The 14,640-nt window shown below is 51.1% G+C and overlaps 4 protein-coding genes across 4 annotated transcripts; 2 read left to right on the top strand and 2 right to left on the bottom strand.

Moving 5' to 3' along the window:
* Positions 1-1,601: 1,601 nt before the first annotated feature.
* On the top strand, positions 1,602-6,972 carry Z519_10364 (uncharacterized protein; the record flags this gene model as incomplete). Its single annotated transcript, XM_016768081.1, has 8 exons — positions 1,602-1,834; positions 1,884-4,341; positions 4,387-4,709; positions 4,757-5,374; positions 5,428-6,241; positions 6,299-6,549; positions 6,601-6,694; positions 6,787-6,972. 8 exons carry the CDS (start codon positions 1,602-1,604, stop codon positions 6,970-6,972), a joined length of 4,977 nt encoding a protein of 1,658 aa, XP_016615549.1.
* A 948-nt stretch (positions 6,973-7,920) lies between these two features.
* Z519_10363 (uncharacterized protein) lies at positions 7,921-8,523 on the top strand (the record flags this gene model as incomplete). The annotated part of the gene is made up of 1 exon (XM_016768080.1): positions 7,921-8,523. One exon carries the CDS (start codon positions 7,921-7,923, stop codon positions 8,521-8,523), a length of 603 nt encoding a protein of 200 aa, XP_016615548.1.
* Positions 8,524-8,739: 216 nt separating this feature from the next.
* Positions 8,740-9,576, bottom strand: Z519_10362 (uncharacterized protein; the record flags this gene model as incomplete). The annotated part of the gene is made up of 1 exon (XM_016768079.1): positions 8,740-9,576. The coding sequence occupies one exon, from the start codon at positions 9,574-9,576 to the stop codon at positions 8,740-8,742; it is 837 nt and encodes a 278-aa protein (XP_016615547.1).
* Positions 9,577-10,949: 1,373 nt separating this feature from the next.
* Z519_10361 (uncharacterized protein) lies at positions 10,950-13,599 on the bottom strand (the record flags this gene model as incomplete). Its single annotated transcript, XM_016768078.1, has 2 exons — positions 10,950-13,464; positions 13,514-13,599. 2 exons carry the CDS (start codon positions 13,597-13,599, stop codon positions 10,950-10,952), a joined length of 2,601 nt encoding a protein of 866 aa, XP_016615546.1.
* Positions 13,600-14,640: the final 1,041 nt, after the last annotated feature.

The raw sequence follows: 14,640 nt of genomic DNA, 5'->3' as shown, positions 1-14,640 counted from the left end.
TATTTCTTCCCCCTTCGTCCCTTAGCGTCTTTGCTTTATTTGCGTATTTGGTCTCTGGTCTACGTCCTAGACATCCTAATAAGTTTAGTACGCGTGAAGGCTCTAACACGTCCTGATGATCGAGTTCGGCCTTAAGATGACGGAGGAATCTAGTGAAAGACTCTTCTAGTAATTTAGTCTTTTCACCAAATTTCACATTCTATCTAAATGCCTAGAGAGTTGAGAATGCTATTCGCCTTACATGTCTAGGTTTAACATCGTTAAAGACTCCTCCGGTCGTGGTGTGATATACCGACGAGATCGACTCGTTATAATTTTAGGAACAGTAAAAATGCACCGGGTCGTTCTTCATCGCGATAGATATATGGCGGGTCCTTGACCATTAGATATACTTCTAGGCTTGTTGTGGTACGCCGAAGACTTGGAGCTATTCGGCAGCAACTTGGTCAGTTCACCGACGTTGAGGTTAATGCTCCTTCCGGGCATATCATTCGACATGGCTGGGCAAACAAGAATCCCTGGTCGTTAGCAACGCTGGAAGACGTCAGCTTTGGTCTAGTGGAATGAAACAATCCCTTCGCCGGTGTCTGAAGCACGGCGCGGCCCATTAAGTCATGTAGCCGTTGATTATGTTCTCACCTCTGCGCCCATGTTCAGGCAAGCAGTCTTCTGGAAATCCACTCTAACTCGTGCCGCGACCACCGGCACCTTGGAACGACACAACCCACTCCACCCGAGCGAACTGGAGTCGCGGAAGAAAGAGACTCTTCCGATGCTGGCCAACACTGGCACAACCTCTTCCTGCAACTGCCCAGTTACGCGTTATTCAACGCTACCTGCATCACCACCTGTGAGTATTGCGTGGAGCACACAATCATCGCAAGCTCCGCAACATGCCGCTGACACGACGTTCACCCATCAGTGAACCGCGCTTAATGTACAGCTAAAACAGCTAATGCACGCTTCGGCAGGGGCTCACTAGGCTGCGCTTTGTGAAACAGCCCCCAACACGGTCGGCAGGGCCAGTCGATCCTACGCGAACGGCTCGGATTCCTCGCGACGGAAGCTATGGCGTCAGACGAGGGTTGACTCTACTTGTTAGTTGCCGATAGACCCAAACTACCTAGACATGGATCTATCGCCGTCCTCATGCCCAGCATTGGTATATCCCGCATCAAGGCATCTTCGTTCTCACGATCGCATTCTCAAGGTATCTAGTTGTTAGCTCATGAAGGGGGACTACAAAAAGACCCAGGCTAAGAGACAACCGGGGCCACTTAGAGAAGCCACAGGAGACATTGAAGTGTCCCATTGCCAGGGTGCTAAGGAGCATTTGCGACCCTGACAAGGCCGGGTTCGCTACACGCCATGGCAATACGTGCGACGCCTCTTGCTCCTTCAACTGCTTGGATACTGCCTTGCTATCCGCCTCGACGTACGTCAGCAGCCATTTTTCCAACCTGGTGGCCTAGCCCCAGCGCTCTGCCTCCTTGATAAGTCGCGTTGTCTTCTTTGGAAATGCGAGTTGCATATAAGGGCCAGCTTGCCCTCCACTGACTGCTTCCACCTCTGTCAACGAGAACGCCCACCTCGCCACCAACATGATTGATCCAGAGCTTTCAGAATTCTACGCGAAGTTGTACGATCGTCCGTTGACCGAGCCGAAAGACGAACAGGATGTCAAGAACATCCTCACTTGCATTAGAGCCGGGCACGGAGATCTCGATGATGAAGATGATGATCAACTACGGAAGGCGGGCTCGGAAATTTTCCGGAAGAAGATTACTATGATGGCAAGCAAGTCACGCAAGGTGTTGGCTCAATTCACCAAGATGTAGGTAAATCTTTGGGCTGGGAGGCGTCATTCTCATTGTCACTTTTAGGATCTCCAGCCAGCTTTATGACGACCCTTTTCGGTTCTTCTATGAGCTCCTCCAGAATGCGGATGACGCCCGCTACCTTCGATGTGGCGAGACACCTACCATTAGTTTTACCGTCTCCCAAACAGAACTCATTGTCGACCTCAACGAAGACGGCTTCTCCTTGTCGGACGTGCTGGCAATCTGTAGCACTGGTGAAAGCTCCAAGACTCTTGATCAAAACACCACGGGAGAAAAGGGGTTTGGTTTCAAATCGGTCTTTGGAGTGGCAGACCAAGTGCACATTACCTCAGGAGTGTGGTCCTTTCGCTTCAAGCATCAACGGGAGGAAGATGGGATCGGCATGATTCAGCCCTACTGGGAGCCTGGCGAGCAACTGCCGGAAAATGTTCGTACCCGCTTCCGCCTTCAACTTTCGTTCAGCGAAAAAGACGGACTGGAGACTCTTTGCGCCCAGATGAGATCTTTGCACCCAAGTATTATCTTTGCTTTACGCAAAATCAAGAAGCTTTCCATGCACTTCGAGGTTGCTGAAGCCGGAAACCGGACGGTCTCTTTCGAAAAGTCTGTCGATGTGGACCGAAATATTATGACGATCGTTTCCCGAGAGGATGCAAAAGCCGCAGAGTACTTCTACCGAGTCCTCGACGGAAAAGCGTCGGACATGCCTCGACACGCCGAGCGCACCCAGACAACCTCTAATGTCACAATTGGTCTGCCAATCTCAGCCCCAAACGATGGCTCCCCGCTCCTCAGCGAAGCAGGTCAATTTGTCTTTGCCTTTCTGCCTATCGTGCAGATAAAAGAGCTCCCTTTTCTGGTACAAGCAGACTTTATCCTGACTGGCAGTAGGCAAGCCATTTCGGACAACGCCTGGAACAAAGCGTTGAGGAACAAGATTGCGGCCCTATTCTGTATGCTCGCAAAGAGACTGGCTCTTGAAAAAAGTAAACTGTCTTATGAGTGGCTTGCTTATATTCCACTTCAGCCCATGGTCGGATTTTTGCGGCCTCTATCGGCTTCAATACGGCAGATATTGTCGGAGCAAGAGTTGTTCTTTTCGGTGGATGGTTCCTTGCACAAGCCGGGACGACTTCGCATCCTGACTTCCGATTTCACCCATCAGTCTGAAGCCCTCATGTCAGATTGCAAACAAGCCTGGCGTTTCTTGTCAAACAAATACAAATCATCCAATCACCCAGCGTTGCTTGAGCTTGGCGCTTCGAGGCTGAACTTCGACGACGCTTTCGACCTTATTGAAGGTGATCTCCAGAGTAATGACTCGCGTTTACGCTCTCGACCACTGCACGATGCCTGGCATGACACATTCATGACATTCATCAAAAAAGGGCTAGCCCTCGGCAATGTGGGCTACAGGGAAAGAATCCACGACATGCCTATCATCCCTGTCCGGGTTGATGGAGCGCTGGAATGGCACCGCCCGGGACTAAATATCTTCTTCCCCCACGCGGTCAACGAAGGCACTGGTCCTGAATGTATCGTCATCGAGATGCCCACTGATATTGACCTTGTGGTCCTTCAGCCGGACGCAGCTGCAGCACCCAAACGACGTGAGGTGTATCTGACCCTGGGAGTCCAACAGGCCTCTGGTGCCGCGATCTGCACTGCTATTACCAAAGCAATGACAAAGTCCGGGGCTAGGTATAACTCTGACTTATTGCGTTCGTTGGAACTCTTGTTTTGGTTTTCTTACCAGCCTTTGACTCTTCGAGACAAGCTCCAAGCCTCGACGTCTGGAGGCGTCTATGGGCCTACAAAACTGTTGTTTATGCGTTCACGTGAGCAATACCATGCAGAATGTCTGGTACGCCTGGATGAAAATCCAGACTATGGCAAGCACTTTTTGAACGAAATTTATCAGTCTTCCAAGGTCGCAACCAGATCACGTGGCGGCAAGACCTGGGAACAGTGGCTGATTGAAGTTGCTGGTGTACGTTGGTATCCACCTCTTGAAGATCTCTCAATTCGCGGGAAGTTACACTGGATACTCGATGTCGTTCATGGCCGGGATTCGATTCTGTTCTTATCTCTGATCCAAACTTATTGGGCGCAAGAGTACAGCAGTACGTGTCGGTTTAACCCAGAGCTGGTCGAAGTGCTCCGAAAGTGCCAAGTGCTCTGTAAACACGGCGGAACTGAAGAGCTTTCAAAATGCTGGTTTCCAGCCAAAGACATTCTGGACGTGGCGCAGTATTATGGCGTTAAAAACAGACTACCGATCCTTTCATTGCCTGATCCTCCTCAGGAACATCTGATCTCCGATTGGCCAGCCTTGAGAGATTTGGGTATACGTTACAGGCTTGACTTACAGTTTTATCGCCAAGCGATTTCACTGCTTTCTGCAACAGGACAGCGACCGACAGTCGGTTCAGTGAAACTGGGATGGCTTTACAAAAATATGGCTGATCGAGTGACTCTAGAGGATCTAAAGACTATTCAGGTTTGTGGTGATATGTTGACTGATACCCTTGCTAACAACCGCCAGGACGATTTCAAGAACGGCGCTCTCATTTGGGATCTAATTGGCAAGGTGTGGCGAACCATGGATCAATGTGTATGGGAGAGCCGCATTACACTCCATCGCAGGTTTGTAATTACTTCGGCATATGAGAAGGCCACGGTCTCCGGCCTATTTGAAACGCTTCTACAAGTCCCAAGCGTATCGATCGAATGTTTGATCGAGGAGCTTGAGTATTTGAGGGACTCACGTGGGCCCGAGACTAATGCGGAGTTGCAAACCACTGTTTCAAAAGTGTATAACTATCTGGCCGATATGAACGCCACCATGGAGCAGAGGGAGACTATCAGGTTGGTCGACTTCACCGTGAGAAGGATGCACATGCTGACAATTGTAGGTGTTCTTTCAAGGAAAAGCATCTGATCTATAATCCTCGGAGCAATGACTGGTTGCAATCGAAATCTTGCGTTTGGCATTCTACCATGGACATCAGCAACCATGTTCCAATTGCCGCAACCTATTCAGACTTGCAAGAGTTCTTTATAGAAGTCCTTGGGGTCCAGACCGTCACTCCAATGTTCATGATGAAACAGCTCGCCGCAGCTGCCAAAAGTAGCACAAAGACGGTCGACAACATCAAAAAGCTTATGCTAGCTGTTTCCGAGTTGCTTGACATGGGCAGCAATGGATCACAATTCAGGAGTAGCATGGAAGTACTTGACGAATGCGCCTACTTGCCTTGCAGATTAATCGCTGGGGCTACCGAATTCCGTTCGAAGTCGCAATCATTTTTCATTGTTGACAATGAAACCTACGCCAATGAGTTTGGAGACCAGCTGGTCATGCTCAATTTCACCTATGAAGAAGTGAACTCTTTACACAAGCTGATTCGGCTTCTTGGTCTAGACGGCCACTATCTCGCACGACATGTGCAATCGGAGACCTCCGCCCGCGTTTCGACACCGAGCGATACCCTCATGGCTCGGTTTCGTGAATGCGCCTATCCTATTTCATGGTAATGACCCGAATTTCTCGTGGTCGGAACAGGAGCTGATCATGCTGCTGCAGTTGTGCCATATCGCACCGAAGTGCACTATTCTCAAATCAGAGCAGACTCCTTTATGACGCCCTTGCAAATGCGATCATTCACACCTCCTCTGAGATGTTTACCTACCTTGTCGTCATGCAAGACGAAGGTCCAGTCAAGGTTCCCACATCCAGACCTTCTCTAATCACGAAATACGAACAAAATAGGCTTGAAATCACCCTTCCGGCTGGAGAAAGAGAAAGTAGGCAGTGCATGCGCTCGCAACTCCCAGGCTATATCACTGCAGACCTCCTCGACATCTTTGACTCTAGGGCGGAGAAGCAAATATATCGAATCCTCAATGAGCTGGGGACCGGCACAGACGACATTCTGTTTGAGGAGGGTATCTCACGAGTGTCATGGCTGCCAGAAACACGTCGTCCAGCACCTATCCCACCACTTATAGCTCCGCAGACCTCAGACTTGGCCGATGGCGAACCAAACCTTCTCACTAGCGCTGTTCAAACAAATGGCGCTCTTCCAACTGATGAAACGTTCGTGTATGCCGCTGCGACATTCCCTACAAACTACCGACAGCCATATCGAGCTCTACCCATAGAAGATCCAGCACCAGATTACTGGAAGGTGATCGAGCATGTCCACAAACAAGCGTCGAAAATTGGAAACAGGTTTCACCGGCGCAATGACGAGGCTCTTAACTTGGACGATTTGGCCGCAGAATTCGCTGGTCTTGTGCTTGGCCACACCATAGTCGACCCTAACGACTGTCCAAACCTATTTGGTAATGACGTGCGGCTCAGCAAATTCAGATTGGGCGCGGCCGGTGAGCTTTTTGTGAGCTAACATCTCCTACTTCTCAGGCACAACGCGTTCGTTAACCTAAATATACAGGTATACGAAGTCCTCAAACACATGCTGGGCGATGAATTCGGACTGCCAAATTGGCAAAGCAACATTCGATATCTTGTGCAAGCACATGAATCCTACAGACACGTAACTCGGCGGAGTGAACCAGAGACGGCCGATATTGTGTTCTGCGACCAGGGCAAGAATCTCGAATTTCAATTCTCACACTCGGCGAACGCGGTGAGCGATGTATTCCAGGGTTGGTATCCGACATGGTACCAAGATTCAGACAATCGGTCGCAGGTAATGTTATCCAGCGCGTGTTTCTGATGTCTTTACGCTGACAGACCCAAGACACCTCTGGAATGGCTCTTTGAGGTCAAAACTACCCTTGGGCCCTGTGAGACTGAGTTCTGCATGAGCCCGAATCAATATAACATGGTGAGTGAAATCCATGAATGCTGCATCAGCACATGTGCTGTTGTCAACGGTCATCACCCTACAAGAAATTGAGGCCAACTGCGGTTCGACAGATGAGAGAACTTGGAACCCAAGAGGATAGCGAGAGAAACCGAGTCTACTGTATCGTTCGCGTGTACAACCTGCTTAGCGACAAAATTGGTGTCAGAATCTACATCGATCCATGGCGTTTCAGAGAGGGACGACTGGAATTCGGTACGACGGAGAAGTGGAAAGTGAAGCCTGTGGATTTAAGTTGATGGATTTCTCTGGGCCGACGCGCAGTTCCAGCCGCTCCGTAGAATGATGGCGTTGTAACCATCAGAGTTCAATCAGATGCTGTGCCTAGCGTAGTTTGCCGGTGTTGAATACCATCTGCGCCGGAAACACAGGTCGTCTGTCAAAACAGGCGTCCCAAGACGTCGTTTCCAAGTTTCAAACTTTCTCGAGCATTTCCTTCGCCTCCAATGCCCGGTCGTACGTGGCGATGTAGTGGCTCAGCTCAGATAGTTGCTCTGGGACCAAAGTACGGTTTGATATGTTGCCTCTCATCCCTGCCATGCCGAGCATGACTGGTGGCTAAAACATGAATCTTTGATCTTTGAAGCTGACCTTGCTCTGGTCGGAAGCCCATGGAGCCACAGCCAGGACACCCGATCCCCTTCTCGGGCCTCCTGAGGAAGGTGCTCGGCTTTATTCACAGGGAAATGTTGGTGTCTATACCTGCCGCTTTCCTTTCCTTGTCCTGCGCACCACCATTAGGCTTCATGTTATAAATTGAGGTACGGAGTCTGTGCGGAGTGCTTTCTATCACGCATACGATGGCACACGACGAGTGTGACTGGGTGGGTGTCAAGAATATGTCCCTGGCGTAGTTGTTTGGTCGCTCACCCCGCTCGCTCTACTCGCCATGACCCGCGCGAGTCGGGGCGGAGCAGAGGGCGGCATCATCCTAGTGACCCTGGGCCTATGGACCGAAGTCCTGGGCGTACTAACCCGATCCGATCCGGGGTGGGCGGCGAGCAGTTGCATCAACATTTTGTAGCCTCTATGCACAAAATACGACCCTCAAGCGCCCCCAACATGTCCCTGTGTTTTCCCAACCAGTCATCAGGATTTATTCAATCAGTTCCGTCGTGTTCAAAAGGTTGCCCGGTTGCACAGCCAAAACAGCTTGCGATGAAACAAGAAGACATCTCCATCGCATTATGCCTTCCATCGCATCCGTCGCCATCCAATCCGCCATTCTCAAGGCCGCGGCAAATCTCACAGCCCAGACACTCACCATATGGAACGCGCAGTCACACATACCACTCGACTGGGCCCGTGTCGTCGAGTTTGCAGCCTTTGGCACGATATCCGCCCCGCTAGCCTCGCTATGGCAGCGATTTCTCGAAGATAGTTTCCCGGGCCAGCAGAAGGTCGATGTGGGATACTCGAGTTCTCGGACAGCCAATGGCTCTCTCGACAACGCTCCCGATGCCAACGGAAAGACCGTGCCAAAGCCTCAGCTGAACTGGCCCAATATCTTCATCAAACTGGTTCTGGATCAAACAATCGGCCAATTCCTCATCAACGTTACGTTTCTGATCTGCACGAACAGCGCCCGACTCCAGAGCTGGTCCTCGCTCGTCCAAGAGATCCACCTGCGCATCTTTGGTGTCATTTGGGCAAGCTGGACAGTCTGGCCCTGGGTGTCTCTGGTCAATTTCATTTGGGTGCCGGTGGAATGGAGAGTGCTTGTGGCGTCGTTGGTTGGGTTTGGCTGGAACATCTTTTTGAGCATTTTATCGATGAGAGAAAAGACATGAATGGTGCATTATTTTGGGGGGGGGGGAGAACCATGACTGACTGAAAGCAATGTAAATCTCTATACTCTGTAGGATTTGCAGCCCTCGAATCCGCCACACCCTTATTCCGACTTGTCAGGGTAATCTCTTCGCGGGAGAGACTCATGTGTATCCGTCTCAATGCTCTCTGTCTATCTTCCTGGATACTCAGAATGATCCCCCGGAGTGTCGAAATACTCATTTGGAGGATCGTGATATAAGCGGAATAGATGGGTGACGATTTCCCCCCCCTCGGTTCCCCGTTCTCCGTTCCTGGGCCCATGCACTCATCCCATGATCGCTCAGGATATTGCGAGTCACAAACGCAACAGCAAGCAGTAACAGAAATGCAATCAGTTGTACCAAGAACATGAACACGAACTTGACAGCAAATGTTCCCGTGAAGGGGCTAAGCGACTTGGCATGGTCGAAAGCATATACCACGCTGTAAATGGCTCTTACACCAGTGAAGATGCATGCCAAAAGCATCAGGGGCCCTGCAGTTCGCCGGTTCTGAAGAAGCTTGAGGCAGATATGACTGCACAGGAAAGAGACCGCAATCCAAGTGGCGAGGAGGATGACAGCTCCAGTTTCGAGCAGTGTATAGGCCGTGTTGATGTCTGATTGAGTGTTGTTGTCATCTCCGAGCTTCGCTCCGCCAGTTGCAAGTAGCGCAATGCCAGTAATCGCGCCAACATGAATGCCCGCCTCTTCAATCAGTGTTGCAAACTGACTTCTATTTGACGTCGCGTAATAGCCTCTTAACAATGTCAGCAAGCCAGCACAGGCAAGCAGCAAAGGGCTAAGGCCAACGGAGGAAACGATCGCCCCGGATGTGGATGGGTGAGAGTTATTGTGATCGCTGATTTGGATGCCTGCGGCGACAATGCGGAGGATATCAAAGGCAAAAAGGAAGAAGAATGTTGAAAGAGCGCGCCGACCATGCTTGTAATGCAACCAAGCAGTGAGTGGGAGGAGAACGACGTAAATCGCCAATTCCGCAATTGAGAGCTTTGTTGTTGAATCAAGCGCCATGACAGAGATCACCCAGATCCTCGGTCTCAAAATTTTCAAGGAGAAGGGCTTGGACTGAGAGAATTCGGATGCTTTCAGGGCCTCTGCTCTTGTCGAGGTCGAGCTGTGGGTAATTGGAGGTACGCTGGCCGGAAGATCTCAAGGCTCTTATAGCTGGGACACTTACCTTTGATTTCCACCATACCTGCAGTGTGTCAACAATCTGCAGGCCCAAGAAGGCCGCCAGGTTCAAGGGCGCCAACTAAAAGAGGCTTCCTGTTCGTAGCAAATACGATATTTGGGGCAATTCACGAGCGTCGATAGTCATGCAGCCGAGGATTGCAGAATGTGGATCCATCTGTTGCCGTGAAACTCCCTGATCATTACGCCACCAATGTTAGGCAGCAGCATTTTCAGGGCATGCAATGGATGTAAAGGAAAATACGCGGAACAAAACATGCTGGACCATCACAATCCGGCCCTGGGGTTATTGGATAGCAGTGTGGCTGAGGCGCCCTGCGCTCGAATTGCTGACCCGAAACAGAAAAGTCACTGATATTAGAGAACTATGGAACAAGCTCAGCTAAGCAACAAGGGGCGCTAACCTCAAAGCGATGTCCAATCAACGTCGTGCGCTGTTATGTCAGCCTCGGTAGCACATTCCCAGCCTCGCATCCCGCAGCCTTGCAACGAGCATAGCGAAGATTTTGTGTTGCACGTGCTCCAGCTCCGAGTGATATCGCGAGTGGGATTGTTCGTGCGAAAGAGAAGGGGGAGCTTGTGGCATTATCTCCTATCGGCATTCCTGGAATCTTTCCAAGATCTCCGTCTTCGGCGCAGCGGAGGGAACCGAGTGATAGCCGAAGACGTGAGTTGTTGGCAGAGGTGGTAGTTGAAGATTGCAAGACCGATGGCGCCTGTCACAGATGGACCTGATACCAAGCAGCGCGGCGAGACTTATCGACAAATATGGCACTGTAGTGTTCATGGAACCCAAATAAGTTGGAGGACTTTTTGTGATGGCTCAACGAAGTCGTGATCCAAGGTCGGTGGAGTATTGCTTGTACAAATCCTAGGCAAACGGTATATAAAGAGACTGATATCCAGCAGGCGTCTTGGTACATATAAAAAAGGGCCAACTCGCTCGATTGAATTTTGAATTTTTCCAGTCGCCTGCTTGACCCAATGCGTCGGTAGTTTGCCATCTAAATATGATATGCATATGCATGCTCCGCCATGCGCAATCATTATTCGTTTTGGATGCTCGAGAAAATAAACGCTAACATATCCGGGGTATCATACATAACACCTTGGTCACTATAAACACCGAAAGAAAACACAATACAACGCTACATAACAGCCTGCAATCAAGGTAACGTCAGCCACTGCCGCGATTAAAGCAAATGGAACTGAGAGCCGCCTTTCCATCGAGTGTGGAATTTCGACTCATGTAGTGGCAGAAGGAAACAGGGAATATAAGGGCCACTTACACATTCATTCTTGTCCTTCCCTGGTGGAACACCCATCTCATCAAACGTCTTGGGTCCCTTTCCAGGGGGCCTTGCCGCGTTCGCAGGAACAGAGCTCGGTTTGGAAGGTGGGGCGCCACCCGTTGGTGCATTGAAGTCAGGTTTTGAAGGAGGGAGATTCGCGGGCCTCACATTGGGTGGGGCTTGCATTTGGTTGTTGGAGAGAGGTCGGACGTTGGGATTTGGCATGCCACCGTAGCCACCAGCGTTCGGCCCCGGCCCCACTCCAGGGCGAGGGTTAGGTGGACCCGGGCGATTCTGCGATGGGAGACCTTGCTGTCCCGGAGGCCCTTGTTGAAGTCTTGGAGACCCACGCGGAGGGTTCGGTACAGGAGGTCCATTTGACGGTTGCTGCTGAGGTCGAGGTCTTCTCTCTGGCTCGAGCGGAGCGGAAAAGCCGATATCAAGTTTTGCGGGCGGTGACTGACCCCCTGGCTGGGGACCCGTCCCGAGGTACGGTGATGAGCTATTTGGTCTCGATGGTGGACGGATGGTCGGAATGCTTTGTCCTTGAGGTGGGGGAGGTCCTCCAGATGGCATGAGTCCTCCACGACCGTAACCAGACCCTTGGTAACCAGGCCCGGGAGGGTTAGAATAGGGTCGCTGTTGAGCAGCCACATTGGGAGGGGGAGGTCCGTATGGATCTGGTCTTGGAGCTCCCATGGTTGCGGCCGAGGTCGGTCGAAGGTTAGGATTTATGCCAAATGCGGACGCAGGTCGAAAATCGGGCCCTTGGTTTGCTGATGGCATGTTCGGCGGCCCAGTGGGGTAAGGTGCAGGCTTTGCTGAAGGTGGTCGCTGGCTGTTGAGCGACAACCGCGAAGGATCAGGCATTTCGAGCTGTTCGGACTCCATCTCTTCTGATAAGGTGGGCATCGGAGGAACCGGAGGCACTTCACTTCCTCCAATCATTGAGCCGCGCTGCTGCCGAATCTTTTTGAGGGCGACACTTTCATGATCCTTGCGTGACAAAGTCTTTGACCTCGAGATGGCCTCGATCCTTCCTGTAGCGTCCTGATTGCCACTCTGTGATGCCTTTCGGTACCACTCTTTGGCTTGGTCAAAGTTGACCGGGACGTAAATGCCGACCTCATAGTAGTAGCCTAAAGCAAACTGGGCTGTCGAAAATCCAGAAAGCGCTGCTCGCTGAGCATATGTAAAGGCGATTTCCTCATTCTTCTCGAAAAGACCCTCATGACCGCAAAGAAACCACTTGCTTATCGCCAATTCTGCTTCCGGTTCCCCCTGTCTTGCAGCGAGGACATTGTAATGCAAGGACAAAGCTGGGTCAAAAGAACAGCCAAGCTCACAAAGCTCATAAGCTGTTCCCATTTTCACCTGAGCTTTAGCAAATCCGAGGTATGCGGCTTTTTCGATGTTCATCTTGGCTCCGGCAATGTCTCTAGGCAGATATTGATCCGGGATCTGGATTTGAGGCATCTGCTGCGCCTGGAGCATGCCGAAGACATACGCACCCTGTGGTGCATTCTCATCTGCAGTCTGAGCCGACGTATAGATGAGATTGATACCACGTTCGAAGTTCTGCATCTGTCCATGCTGGCCAAGGAGCGTCATCATCCCCAATCTGTAGCAGGCGGCTGAATCCCCAGCATCCGCGCCCTTCTGGTAGTATCTGATCGCCTTCAATGCGTCGTTTGAGGATTCAAACTGCATCCCGATACGGTAATCTGCGCGGTTGTATCCTTTTTCCGCAGCTCTCGTATAGCAATAGAAGGCTTCTTTCTTATCGACCCTGTGCCCGAACTTACCAAATTCAAGCCACATGCCCCTCATAAACTCGGCCTTGGGATGATGTTGATCTGCAAGGAAATTGACAATCTTGATCGCATCTTCCCTCAAGACGTGCTCAATCCGAGGCGTCCTCGTTCTGGGAGTTTGTGCCAAAGCTATTCTTTCCTCATTCTGCTGGCAGATTTCCACATATGACAACGCGTCTTGCGCCCATGTCAGCTGGGTGTCAGGGTCATTGCAGTTGAGCACAGCGGCTCTTGCAGCTTCCAGAGTAGCCTCTTTCTGTTCATCGGTCGGGGGTATGTTGGGAGGGGGGTTGCGAAGCACAGGAAATGGAGAGAAGTTCGGCTGTTCCGAAGGATCCATCGAGGTCGATCTGGGAGGGAAATAGTTATCCTGGCTGTATGATTGCGCTTGGTTGTTCTTGGTCACTCTTTGATCATATCCTTGCATATTTGTATGAGGGGCTTGTGGCGGCGCCCAGAGGTGTGTGCCTGGTTGCATGTAATCGGCAGATTGCGGAGAGTAGGCTGATCCTGAATATGCAGAATTGGCGGAGTTGGGATTTGAGGCAGCCTGTTCCATCTGAGCCACATTTTGTTGTATATTGTTTGGTAGTTCATGTACTCTGTAGCCGTCAGCAGGGGGAGCCGGGACATGAGTCCAGTAATGCATACCTGTTAGGGGTTGGTTGGATTAGTTCTGGCATGTAGTAGGAATCATCTCCTCCAGGGACAAAAGTGGCCCCCGTATGGTAGCTCATGGTGACAATCGGGAGGGGATCTTTGGTACGATTCTGTGTTTGGGGTTGCTTAGCTGAATCTCAGCTCCGAGGTGCCTGATGTTCCTGAGCACCAGGGAGCTCTCAGACTATGTTTTTTTTTGAGAGGTAAGAGATCTTGATCCGTCCCGCACCCACCGAGGAAGGGGAGGGATGATGATATGGTCTTCCGGATCTCAGGAGATTGCCCTGGTGCTTACGCAGGCAGGGTGAATGTTGGAATCCTTAGCCACAAAGGTGGGGGTCAGAAGGAGGCAGATCGATGGAGCACAATTTCCCGATGCTGCGCTTTGTATACATGTCTTGAAGGTACAAGTAGTAGGAAGGCAAATGAGCAATATGAATCTGGCTTGGTTGGCCGCGTCAACCAAAGCCGGGCATTGTCAAGTGCGCTTGCAGAGTTAGTACGAGTGATGATGGAATATTAGAAGGGCGCAGGCGAGGCGAGGCTGCGGTAATTGGCACAACCAACTGGTTGATGGGATGCGAGTTGAGGGGCCAGCTTGCCAGAATTATTACCTGTGATGCCGAGGAAGCCCAGGCACTGCAGGGCACCGGCCACTTAGCTAAGAGGGGCACTGGGTGGCACCCGAGTGGGAATGAGCCCCCAGACTGAGGACGAGGCGTCTACTTGTAGGTAAATGACAAGTAGGGCTAATGACGACTAGCGGGTTGGGTCCGCTCGCTAGGCATGGAAGATCAGTCGCAGCTCTGCACAGCCACAACCTGTGATGCCCACAATCCATTTTTGGCGGTCATACCAGCACCCCTACCATTTGCACCATGGGGCCATGACTTCTGTATACAACGGAAACGGTTTGCCTAATTCGCGTCCAATGAGATGACATTATCACCGCCGCTACAGATGGCTGCGCATATCTATCGTACTCTTTGATGAGGCCGTTGGAACCCGTTCAAAAGCGTCAAAAACTGCGATCGCTCCGGACAATACGACCGCGCGTCGAATACGCGTATATTTTTGTCAAGCTGAAAATGCCCTGCAGCCTGACCACCCGCCAACCG

Source organism: Cladophialophora bantiana (assembly GCF_000835475.1).
Source record: "Cladophialophora bantiana CBS 173.52 unplaced genomic scaffold supercont1.18, whole genome shotgun sequence".
Classification (NCBI taxonomy): domain Eukaryota; kingdom Fungi; phylum Ascomycota; class Eurotiomycetes; order Chaetothyriales; family Herpotrichiellaceae; genus Cladophialophora; species Cladophialophora bantiana.
The sequence above is the reverse complement of the archived record's forward strand: the minus strand, read 5'-3'. Positions and strand labels throughout refer to the sequence as shown.